Source organism: Nicotiana tabacum, chromosome 13, assembly GCF_000715075.1.
Source record: "Nicotiana tabacum cultivar K326 chromosome 13, ASM71507v2, whole genome shotgun sequence".
Taxonomy (NCBI): domain Eukaryota; kingdom Viridiplantae; phylum Streptophyta; class Magnoliopsida; order Solanales; family Solanaceae; genus Nicotiana; species Nicotiana tabacum.
The window spans coordinates 129,905,245-129,917,509 of record NC_134092.1 but is presented as its reverse complement, the minus strand read 5'-3'; the positions used below and the strand labels follow the sequence as shown (position 1 = coordinate 129,917,509).

Below are 12,265 nucleotides of genomic sequence, written 5' to 3'. Positions count from 1 at the left end.
TAACTAATGTGTTCAAACCAAACAACTCCTAAAGATTTAAAGTGTAATCCGAGTCTAAAAGACTCAAACTAATTGTGAGAAGGCTAAACTTTAAATACTTTGTAAAGTGGTTATATGTGCACTTCTCCCCTTTCCTTTTCTTTTTTAAATCTTTTTTATTTTTTATTTTTCTCTTCAGTTTTCCAACTCCCATTCCTCTCTTCTACGTTCTCATGAATATCAAAATGCCGCTGATGAATTAAAGAATGTTCTATTTATTTACTGTCCGATACGCGAATTAAGTACGCAATTGTCAATCCAACCAGGTAATTTCCTTTTCTAATCCCTTAAATTCCTTCCAAAATTTTAATTTCAACTGTAAAAATAAAATCTTTTTTGAATATTTGGACCCTTTCTTCTATCTGAGTTTTGGAGCCAGAATTCAGTTACTAAATTTGTTACACTATATATAACATGTGACATTAAAGGATTTGATTTTTACTAATTTAAACTTAAAAATGAAGTCTTGTTGGAGAATTTAGACCCTTTTTCCTATCTGGGTATTGGAGCTAGATACATGTAACATCAGAAGATTTGATTTTTCCCAATTTAAACTGTAAAAATAAGATCTTGTTTGAAAAATTGGAACTTTTCTATCCGGGTATTGGAGCTAGAACGCCCCCCCCCCCCCCCAACAAGTTTGCTAAATTGGTTAGATTATATATAACTTGTGACATTAACAGATTTCATTTTTACCCAATTTTGTGTGAGATCAGATGGCAGATCTTTATTGGATCACTTTCTTGGTAGTTCTATTTTGTCTTTTTGGAACATTTGATGCTAGTGCTGGAGATGCTGATCCTTTGTACAGGTAATGTTTCAATTTTTTTACCTTATGTTTCATATATTGTGTGAGCTTTTCCAATTTTTACTTCTGCTTTTGCAAAGATACAATGAACTGATGAAGATTGATTTTAACTGATTTGGGTTTCATTTCTTGTCTTAATCACAATTCCAATGTGTTGTAAAAGTTTTTTTTTTTTTTTTTTGAACTATGGTTCGTCGTGGAAAAGGTTTATTTTTCGCCTAAGAGGCCCTCAAACTTCTAAGTGGATTATGTAGTAGGTTATAAAACATGCAACAATAATTGAGGTATTAAATGAGTGTTCTTTAATCGTTAAATGAGGACGACTTTAAGAATGATATGCATTATTATACTCAGGAGATTGAGTCTAGTCGGTCTCGAGTTAAGAGTGGTTTAAGGTTTCAGCATATCAATCAACATGCTGGGATCGTCCATATGAATCCTACGTATCTCTTCCTTCCTATTCGGGCTCATTTCTTTCCAATACCAAATAAATTGTATTTAATAAAACTAGGAGTTCACTAAAACTAGAGTTTCTTTAATCATGCGAGTCTTCAATCCATGGATATATTAACTAGAATAAAATGACTCATGACAAGCCGACAAACAACAAACAAAATGTGAGTCTATCAACAACTACTAAGATTTCAATTCCACTTAATTGGTATAGGTTATATGGATCCTTTCCTTCAACTGTGTTTTGTTCTTAGTTAAATCCGTATTGATTTTGAGAGATTGTAGGTCTCTTTAGATAGCTTTGATCATGTAACCTTTGATTTCTCTCGACCCTTTATACCACATTCAATCTCATAAAAGGAAGTGTACGCATTCATACCATAATAAAATGAATCTTCTTATAGAAATAGAACTAAAAATCAAGAGCTTCGAGCCAATAAAGACTGAGAAGATTGACTCAAGAACCAATTTCATTCTGAGCTCCATTGTAGAATTCAGACCTAACCATTAAGTAGGAAGTGATGGGAGCGACGGATTCTGTAAACAACATAGAGGAAGAATGAAGGAAATATCTCATCGAGGTAATCATATTTCTTTCGATAAATATGCTCTTCAGGCACTTGACCCAATAACGAAAGTTTCGTAAGGGGACTGCACTGCGTCCCACCTACGGACCGGTTCTTATGGAGGTGAACAAAAACATGGCCGAACCATCTCAGGCGACCTTATCTCATTTCTCAAAATGTGGGGTTTGCAAGTTGACTAGTGGCAACTATCTCAACAGTTGGCTAGTTGGTGGTTGGTGGGAAATAGAGAGTAAAGTTGCAAGCATTAGGTAGACCTGAATAGTGAAAGTAATGAAAACCCTAGTTGTTGGAGGAGGCGGGAGATATTTGGCCTGGGAAATTAAGGAAAATATTAAGGTCGGAAAAGAGACAAGGAAGAGCTTAAACACATATCTGTCAAGTTCGTGATGTTAAAGGTTGAAAGACATTGGATTAAGCTTTCACTGTCTCGAGATATTGCATGGATTACCACTGATAGTTTGCAATGTATTTGAAAATATTGTGAAGGAATTCCTGTGCTAATTTCAGAATATAATCATGGAATATATTTCTAATTTAGGGAAGCTAGGAAGTTTAGAATGGTAACAGTAGCTCTAACTTAAATCCTGAAATACCAGCTTTTTTGTTGAACCATCTTATGTGAGAAGCTAATTTACTTTGGGGATAGCTCAACACAAACTAGTAAAGCTAATCTAAGTTGCTCGGACTCGGGTGCGGGTATCCGATACGGGCTCGAATCCGAGTGTCGGATTCGGCAAAATCTAAATTTTGAGATTCGGAGGTGCGGATCCAAGAGTGGATACGGGTGCGGGGATTTGGCTAAAAAATTCAAAATTATAAAAAAATAGAGCTATAAAGAGAAAAAAAAAAAAAAAGCCATTCAAGGCCTTCCACCATCTCTACATCTATATCGCTGCTACTGTCTACCAGAAGTCCGAACTTAGAACACGACCCCTTGAATTCTTGGTTTTTCTGAAACACAAAGCAGCAAATATGAGACAAAAGTACTACAATATTGAAGGTATGCCATTTCCCAGGTCTTAAATCTGTTTTTATTTTAAATTTTGAAAAATCAAAATCTCAATTTCCCCCCAAATTTGTCGATGGACTCAAGTCAAAGTATCCGAAGTTAGTTGACCGAATCCGGGACATATCCCGCTCCCGCACCCGCTCCCGCACCCGCACCCGCTCCCGCTCCCGTGTCGAGACGGGTGCTGCACCAAAGACGAAACTTAGAAGCTAATACCAAAAAGGGACCAACTATTTACTATTGTTTCCCTTATATAAGCTGAAAACGACTCTTTTGTAAATTGGTTGTATGTTTGGTTATAGCCCTTTTTGTCAATCCAAGAAAATTTTGGTCGAAGAACATTATTTTTTTTGATAAGCAAATGCAGTTCATCACTTAGGTGATTCTTGTAGCGGATGTGCAACATGATTGTGGCTCACTGGTCTGTTTTGTTTCCAAATCAGTTTGAAAAAAATCTACTTCCTTTCCTCCCAAATAAAGTCTAAACCCAATACAATCACAATTTATGAATTTTCGCTGTAGTCTAGCACTTAAGAATCAGACAAGTTATTTATGAAGTATCAAATTCTATCATTTAGGGATTGTTTTGACCAATGTAAAAAGACTGGATGTGCTGGAGAAACATGTTTCCCGCATTGCAAAATTCCTTTAAATGGTTCTTCTTCTGATGACAACTGGTACTTGAAAGAGTCTCTATACCTGTGGTTGAAACAAGCGAATTGCCAAAGTGATTGCCAGTATCACTGCATGCTTCAAAGAGAAAAAGACCGAGCCACTCATGGATTTGGGCCTGTGAAATATCATGGGAAATGGCCATTCAAACGAGTGTTTGGGCTTCAGGTATGTTAATAAATGGCCTCTTGTCCTAAGTTCCAACAGCTTCAAGAAAGGTCCTCTTATTTCTGTAGTAACATTTTAATCTCTCAGGAGCCTGTGTCTGTTGCGTTCTCCGCGCTTAACCTTGCAATGCATTTCCATGGATGGCTGTCCTTTTTCATGCTTATTTGCTACAAGTTACGATCAAAAGCTGATGAGAAGACCGGCTACAATTACACTTGTTTGTGGCACATTTACGCGTTCTTGTCTATGAACTCATGGCTATGGAGTGCTGTCTTCCACAGCCGGTAAGTTTATACTTTAGCAGTTTCGATAATGCCGATTTTGATTTCCTAACTTTACCAATGTAGAGTTTAGGCTTTTTTAAAATCGTATGTTGTTGGGATTTGTTGGCAGTGCCTACGACTTGAAGTTTATCTATTTTCTTGCAATATTACTTCAGTGTACCAATTTTCATTTATTTATTGCAGAGACATGGATTTTACAGAAAAGCTGGACTACTCATCTGCTGTGGCATTACTTGGATTTTCACTGATTATATCAATACTAAGAAGTTTCAGTGTAAAGAATGAGGTTGCGAGAGTTCTGGTTGCGGCTCCACTGCTTGCCTTTACAGTCACTCATATACTGTACCTGAACAACTATCAAATGGATTATGGTAATCTCGCAGTCTCTCTAGTTAAATACGTCAAAATGTGCATGCATTGCCAATAGGTATGTCGAGTGTATTTACGTAAAACAAGCATAAACTAGCTTTAACTCAAGTAAGAAAGGATAGAATGTAGTATTGATTTTGGGTCGAGTTATTTGCGTTTTGGTATTATGTGCGGTAGCAATACCAAATCAAATACGACGAGTAGCGGGGTCCTGAGCTAAGCCTTGGAATTTTAATGCCATAATGCTTTTTAAGTCCTCTTAGCCATTATCCTACTGCAATAATTCTTGGTAAAAATAATGCCGTGTTGTGGCAATTCCACCCGGAATGTAACGGGTTACTCTTACAACAAGGTCATTGTATAATGCTCAAGGCTCTCGGCTGAGTAGGGGGAGCAACTTTTAATTTATTATGAGCCCAAATGATTGATTCAGTAAGTTCTACTTCAGCAATTGTTGTTTGACACGATTTAGGTCTCAATAAAGGGTTGGAAAGCATAGGAAGCTTCTATTTTTTTTACTTACTTTCTGGTGTTTATATCTGATGATAATTATTGTGATAAATTCTCAGGATGGAATATGAAAGTTTGTGTAGTGATAGCTGTTTCTCAACTTCTAATTTGGGCATTCTGGGCTGGAATTAGCCGTCATCCTTCCCGATGGAAGTTATGGACGGTGGTTGGGGGAGGTGGCCTCGCTATGCTCCTCGAGATCTATGACTTCCCTCCATATCAAGGACTAGTAGATGCCCATGCACTTTGGCACGCCACCACAATCCCTTTGACCTATATCTGGTGGAGTTTCATCAAGGATGACGCAAAATTTGGAACTTCAAACTTGAGTAAGAAAGTGAAGTAGTGTTTTCGACTGGTTTATTTCAACCTGCTTGATCAGTTTTGACATCCACAGCTATATCAAGTACCCAATAGTAAATCCTTTTAGCTTCTTCTTTTGCTATGTTATTTTCTGTTGCAATTTCTTTTACCACTGGCCCGGTGTTATAGATTCGAGCCACATAGGGCCCATTTAAGGGGAAAGCACCCTACCGGTAATTTCTCCTTAGAGCTCGAAAAGATCTCTGGTTAAGGGTAGAGATTTTCGATCTTGTTGCTACTTCTGAGTAGAAGATTCTTGCTTGTGCAAGAAAGTCGACGTTTTGAGTTGATAGAATAGTATTTATATGCCCAATGAATTCAAAATTTGTTACAAAAATGTCCATTTACTTTGGATTAGATTGTAATGTTTTATTTGCAGAGATGACATTCATTTCTTCACATGATTTGCAGCATTTTTTGCTCTGTACTTCTGTCTTGCCAGGAAAAAATATTGTTTGTCTAAAAGGTTTTGCTTTGTTGTAGCATTGAATTGTGACTTTCTCTGATGCAATGGGTTTGAAACACTTAAAAAGCAAACTTAGTGCCTTGTATATACTTGTGACGTTAGGGGTGGCAAATGCGGGAGAAATTCAAAAATAGCCAGATTTACAACTAGTCGTTCAAAAATAGTCCAGTTTCAAAAGTAATCGAAATTTAGCCACTTTTCATGTAAAGATAAATTTGAGCGAAAACACTGGTCAAAACCCGGAAAATACGCCAGTATATTATACTGGAGTTCCAGCATAAGTATGCTTGAACTCCAGCATATTATACTGGAGTTCCAGGATAAGTATGCTGGAACTCCAGCATAATATGATGGAGTTCCAGCAAGTATAATTGTCCAGTATAATATACTGGAGTTTGGAGCACCGGTGCTCCAGTCTCCAATATATTATACTGGGGTCAGCAAAGTATACCGGTCCAGCATAATATGCTGGAGTTCATACACAGGTGCACTGAACTCCAATATATTATGCTGGACCGGTCTCTGTTGCAGCAAAATAGTGGCTATTTTTCATTGACTTCGTAAACGCTAGCTATTTTTGAATGACTAGTCCGAAAACTGGCTATACCGTCCTATTTTTACGGCAAATGCGCGCCCAAAACAACCCATTTTCAAAATCCTTCTAGCCCAAGCCCATTATAACTTGGGTGGGTTGGGTGGGTCAAATGGATTTGGGTTAGTTTTACCACCCCTACTTGTGTATTCGATTTCCACATGGCCGCGACTCACAATTCTTGAAATTCTAATAAATTAACACCAACAGAGGGGGTAGAGAGTCTGTTTCCGAAAGACCCTCGGCTCAAGAAGACGAAAAAAGACAATATCAGTACCACCAACAGAGACCATATGAATATTAACAGCATCATAAAGACCAGAAAATATATGAAATGCAAAAGTGATAGCCAGTAAAAAGACCCGGCACTATGAAAATGAAGGAGTAGAGAGACATAACATTAACCACTAGTAGTCTAAGACAAAAATCCTGTCAGACTAGCCTCACATAGGTATGAAGTAGAAATAGATTCAGCTACCTCCTAACATATAACCTTAATACTCGACCTCCGCAGCTTAGAGTGAATGATGGACTTGTCCTCCCATTTGAACATGAAAGTAGTTGCTTGATCAAACAGAGACGGGGACTTTAACCACCAATAGCAAACGCTTTTCATTTCCTTCTCAATTGTGTACGTACTGACTTCTTTTAATTGACGTTGCCACGAGTAGAAACACTTGGTTTTGGTATTATCTGAGCATCCTATTAATGTAGACAGCACCTGTACTTCAAATGAAGAATGGACTAATGATTATAGGGCAAATGGTTATTGCATGTTTACGTCTTAGATTTAACTTAACACATTTCACTGACAACGTATTTCTACTTGTTGTAATGTGTTACCTAATTTTTTTTAGGCCACAAATGCACTTAATGAACGATATATTTTTTAATGATCTGATTGTATAAATTTATTTTACGCTATCAATATACAAAAGTTAAATTCTTATGGAGTATATCTGGAAATTTACTGCTAGCTTAGCTGTTTGTTTTGATTTTCTTATCATATTTAGTTTTCTTATCTCTTGAAGGAATGAACAACATATTTACCATAATTGAGTTTTCCTTTTTCTTGTAAGGAAATTACAAATCTTTCATATTTGGCTAGTCACTTTTCTTGGAAGAAAAGGTCTGGACTTCTATAAATTGAGGATCCTTCCTTCTCATTCAGTAGCATCCACAATTAGTGGCGGATCAAGAATTTTTATCACGGGGTGTCAAAATATAAATAATTAGATATGAAAAATCAAGGGGAGTCAACGTATAGTAAATATACGTAAAATAAAAAAATTATCTAGCAAAGTGGTGTAATTTTCCGGCGAAGGGGTGTCGCTTGACACCCCTTGTTTCAATGTGGCTCCGCCAATGTCCACAATGTAGCCATATGGGATTTTCGGTACGAGTGTTAGCCTACAACTTGTGTTTGACTCTTTGCGAGGTTGTTCTCTCAATATTTTCTACTCTCTTTTATATAGCAGATTGCTTATCTTCATCCGTAGACGTAAGTCAATTAACTGAACCATGTTAAATGTTTGTGTCTCATTTGATATATTTCTCTTTTATTGTCTAATTTATCGTTGTTCAATGTTTGCTTTACTAGCTTCCGCAAACTAGCTACGTTTGAAAGGATATCCAAATAAAGCAAGAAATTACCTGGAGTACTTTGCTATGCAGTATTGACATGGTCTTGGGATACATGTCCATTAAATCATCTATGAATGATTCAAGATGCAATATAGGTCTAATGAGTATCCTGACTTCATCTTCACTTTGCGGAATGACAATTTCTTTTGGATCTTCATATATAAAGATGGCTTTACTCTGCAATATTGTCAATGACATAACTTAATTCAAATTCAAGAAGTAATGCATCAATTATTCAAGTAATACAAAGAACTGAAAAAGGATTGAAAACTCTTACCTTCTTGCAAAATATTGCTAATATAAGACCTTTAGAATAGTCGAACTTTTGAACAAAGTGAAGACGTTGAAGGGCATTTTGTCACCCTCAAAAACAAATTCCGTCAAATTTGGAGCTTGAATCTTGACTTGTTCTAGATTCCTCAACTTTGATAAGGTCAACTTCTTAAGTTTTTCATTCACAATCTCTATATTTTTCAGCTCATAGCAACTTGTTAGATCCAATTCTGAAATATTTGAGTGCTTAGAGAATATGTCTTGAAACTGTTGATCTGTGATGCTGGTACAATTCAGTTCGAGTATTTCTAAAGTATTGTAAGCATCTAAAATTGCAATATTGCGAGGAACAAGACTGTCATCGATGTATTTGCTCAATCCAAATAGTCGAAGCTTTGGAGCCTGAACTATCACACTTTCGAGTTCGCACCTTGATACAACCAAATTTTGCAGATGTACTAGGCCAAAAACATGCAACTTGTTTATACCCTCGCAATCAACTAGTATTATATTCCCAATGAAAGAAGATTTTTAAGATTACATAAGTTTTGTTAAACATGTGGTTTTAAGGATTGGTCAACCAACTTTACAAAATCTCCAGGGGACTTATAGGTATAGGTTTTGCAGCCTTCTTGACTGAGTACCAGTTTAGGTCGTGAAGTCCAAAAATTGTACCATCTCTTAGACAAGACACAAGTTTGAGCCGCCTCTTTCGGGGTAATTTCAGTCTGGCATAAGATGTGATGAATGATATGCACATGCAACTCTGATATTCTATCCTTGCAACCAACTCTTTTTGCCTCCATCTTTGATTATGCTAGTCAGGGGCGAAGCCACATGCTTGAAAGGGTGGTCAACTGATCACCCTTCGTCGGAAAATTATACTGAGTATATAAGTAAAATATTAGGTTTTATAGGTATATAACATATATTGAATACTCTTTGTCGGAATTTTTTTCATTTGAACACCCTTGAAAAAGTTTCTGGCATCGCCACTGATGCTAGCATACGTTCTTGAAACAGGGAAACTACGATATCATATGGAAAGTTTTTCCTATCCGTACTTGAAAATTTTGAAAATTTTGGAAAGACATATACTCTTTATATGTCTCATCCTGTCAAATTTGATTTTTCTGTTGCATTATTATGTGTAATAACATGTATTGAGCAATTTAGGGAAACGCTACTTACCAATTTTTAGGTTTTAAATAGAAGAAAAACACTAAAAATCTACATTCAGTCTCCAAAGAATCTTTGCAAATAAACTGCAATTTCTTAACTTTTATTCATATAATGCTGAGAAAACTTGAGGGGCATTGCAGCATCTTTTTTCTTTGTTGAATTGGCAGGGTCGCGTTATTTGAACAGTTTCTTGGCTGATGATCATAACAAAGGAAGATTGTACTGCCTTTTTACCTCATTGCAATTTGCAGCACCTATTGACCCGCCCATTATTGACTCAATCCATTTTGACCAGCCCAAAATCGGCCCAACCCGCCGATTTGACACCCCTATTCAAGTATATGGAAGAAGAACATTAATGGAATTCCCATGTGGACTTTCTAGCAAAAAGTTAAGCTCTTGGTCCAGGAAACTTTTAATTATGTGGATAAAATGGAGAGAAAAGTTCAAACAACAGGACAAGATTGAATATAGATAAAATGCTGAATTTCTTCAAGTCTAAAAAAAAACATGAAGCTACACTGTAGCAAAAATGCTAGACTTAGATGACGTGGACGCAAACACTGCATTTTTTCATAGTGTTATTAAAGATAAAAGAGAGAAACTCAACAAAAAAAAGAAAGGGCAGCCTGGTGCACAGAGCATCATACATTCACGCAGTACCGCATCCAAAGGAGAGTGATGTAGACTGTCTACCGTAATGTTAAGCATTAGTGGCTGTTTCCCTGGCTTGACCCCTGACCTATATAGGTCACACAGAGACAACTTTACCGTTGTTCTAATGCTCCGCTCCAAAAGAAGGAAACTCAACATTGAGAAATTCTTAAAAAATGAGCAGGGAGTCTGGCTTGGACAAAAGAGATGATATCTCAAATGCTGCTGCTCAATTTTTTCAGAAGATGTTCTCACACAGAAAGCTAGCTACACAGATCTTGATTTGATGACAATCATAAAACATTCTAGCAAGATATTATTTTTAATTCAGTCACTTTGCAATATACAATAATTTGAACACGATAATTAATGTATGAGAGAAACTGAAGGAGGAGAGGGAACATGAAAGGAAATAATTAAAACAAAGGGGGAGATCTTAGCCAGAACCACATAGGCAGATTATTCTAGACTGAGTTTAATAAGTTCAACTGAATTTATCATGAATATTTATAATAGACCATATTTATTCAGAACATACTAAGACTAAATGTTGGATGTATCTATGGCCCTTCAGACAATCATACCAAGCTTGTTATTACCATTTGAACATGAAAGTAGTCAGTTGATCAAACAGAGTCGCGTAATTTAACCAACTATACCGAAGGGCGTCCATTTCGTTCTCAATTGTGTACATATTGACTTCTTTCAATCGATGCTGCGAGTAGGAGCGCTTGGTTTTGGCATCATCTGGGCATCCTATTAAGGTAGGCAACACCTGTGTATTTGAAACAAAACCATATGATACAGAGAATAGACTAATGATTATAGGACAATCAATCAACATTAAGCAAATGCCTATTCTGACATGTTATAATAAGTTATGTACCTTATGTTTTAGGTCACTAATTCCACTTTTACCTGCACATATTTTTTTGTATGATTTAAAAATAAAGTCTTATATCCAACATTAGCTAGCTACGCGTTTGAAAGGATATCCAAAATAAGCAAGAAATTACCTGGAGTAGTTTGCTATTTGTAATTGGAAGTATTGACTGTGTCTTGGAATAAATTTTCATGAACTCATTTATGAATGATTCAAGATGCTTCACAGGTCTAAATAGTATCGTGACTTTATCAAATGGAGGAACAACAGTTTCTTTTGGATCTTCATATAGAAAGATCGTTTCACTCTGCAATATTGTCAATGACTAAAATTTTAACCAAATTCAAGATGTAATACAAACAACTAAACTTTTATTTTGAGACTCATGGAGCAAAAAAAGATTGAAAACTCTTACCTTCTCACAAAGTATTTCTAATATGAAACCATTAGAGTAGTTGAGCTTTTGAACAAAGTGAGAAAGGTTGAAGGGCATTTTGTGACCCTCAAAAACAAATTCTGTCAAATTTGGAGCTTGAATCTTGACTTGTTCCAAATTCCTCCACTTCGATAAGGTCAACTTCTTGAGTTTTTCGCTCACAATCTCTATATTTTTAAGCTCATAGCATCTTTCTAGATCCAATTCTGAAATGTTTGAGTGCTTAGAGAACATGTCTTGAAACTGTTGCTCTGTGATCGCACCCCAGAGTTTGAGTGTTTCTATAGTATTGTAAGCATCCACATTTGCAATTTTGCAAGGAACAAGATTATCCTCACTTCCCTTGTTTAACTGTGCCATCTCTCCACATCCAAAGTATCGAAGATTTGGAGCCTGGACTATCAAGCTTCTGAGTCTGTCCAATATACCCAATACAACCACCAAATTCTCCAGATGTACTAGGCCAAAAATATGTAATTTGTTTATTTCCTTGCAATTAATTAGTTGTAGAGTCCTGATGAATGGGCATCTGGCGAAAACTGTCTGCAATTGGTCGTCTAATATATAGACATTCCGCAAATCAAGGATTTTTAGATTACAGAATGTTATGATGTTAGTTGTGCTAAGATCAAATTCAAACTTGCACCTCTTTAGTTTCAATGTTTTCAGCTCTCTAGCTGCATAAATAGCATTAGGTAAACTATAGTAGTACGTATCAAAATTCCTAGGGCGAAGATCTAACACTTTGACGTTAAGTTTAACCACCAAATAAATCCAACGATCTATATGAGAAGCCAATTTTTTGTGATGATATTCACATTTAATGCTGAATTGCTCAAGACATAACTTGTTTTCAACATGGGGTCGTAGGGA

General features: G+C 36.3%; 2 protein-coding genes across 3 annotated transcripts; one reads left to right on the top strand and one right to left on the bottom strand.

The window, feature by feature from the left end:
* Nucleotides 1-166: 166 nt before the first annotated feature.
* On the top strand, nt 167-5,662 carry LOC107764786 (uncharacterized). The gene is made up of 6 exons (XM_075228519.1): nt 167-305; nt 756-850; nt 3,475-3,736; nt 3,824-4,020; nt 4,204-4,391; nt 4,959-5,662. The coding sequence occupies exons 2-6, from the start codon at nt 756-758 to the stop codon at nt 5,243-5,245; spliced, it is 1,029 nt and encodes a 342-aa protein (XP_075084620.1). The 5' UTR covers nt 167-305; the 3' UTR covers nt 5,246-5,662.
* A 3,530-nt stretch (nt 5,663-9,192) lies between these two features.
* LOC107798396 (uncharacterized) lies at nt 9,193-12,032 on the bottom strand. Of its 2 annotated transcripts, XM_075229096.1 has the most exons (4): nt 11,372-12,032; nt 11,090-11,263; nt 10,960-10,991; nt 9,193-10,848 (listed from the first exon to the last, which is right to left on the bottom strand). In XM_075229096.1, exons 1-3 carry the CDS (start codon nt 11,750-11,752, stop codon nt 10,968-10,970), a joined length of 579 nt encoding a protein of 192 aa, XP_075085197.1. In that variant the 5' UTR covers nt 11,753-12,032; the 3' UTR covers nt 9,193-10,848; nt 10,960-10,967. The 2 variants fall into 2 exon arrangements, with proteins under 2 accessions (XP_075085197.1, XP_016476863.1); XM_016621377.2 differs by lacking the exon at nt 10,960-10,991.
* Nucleotides 12,033-12,265: the final 233 nt, after the last annotated feature.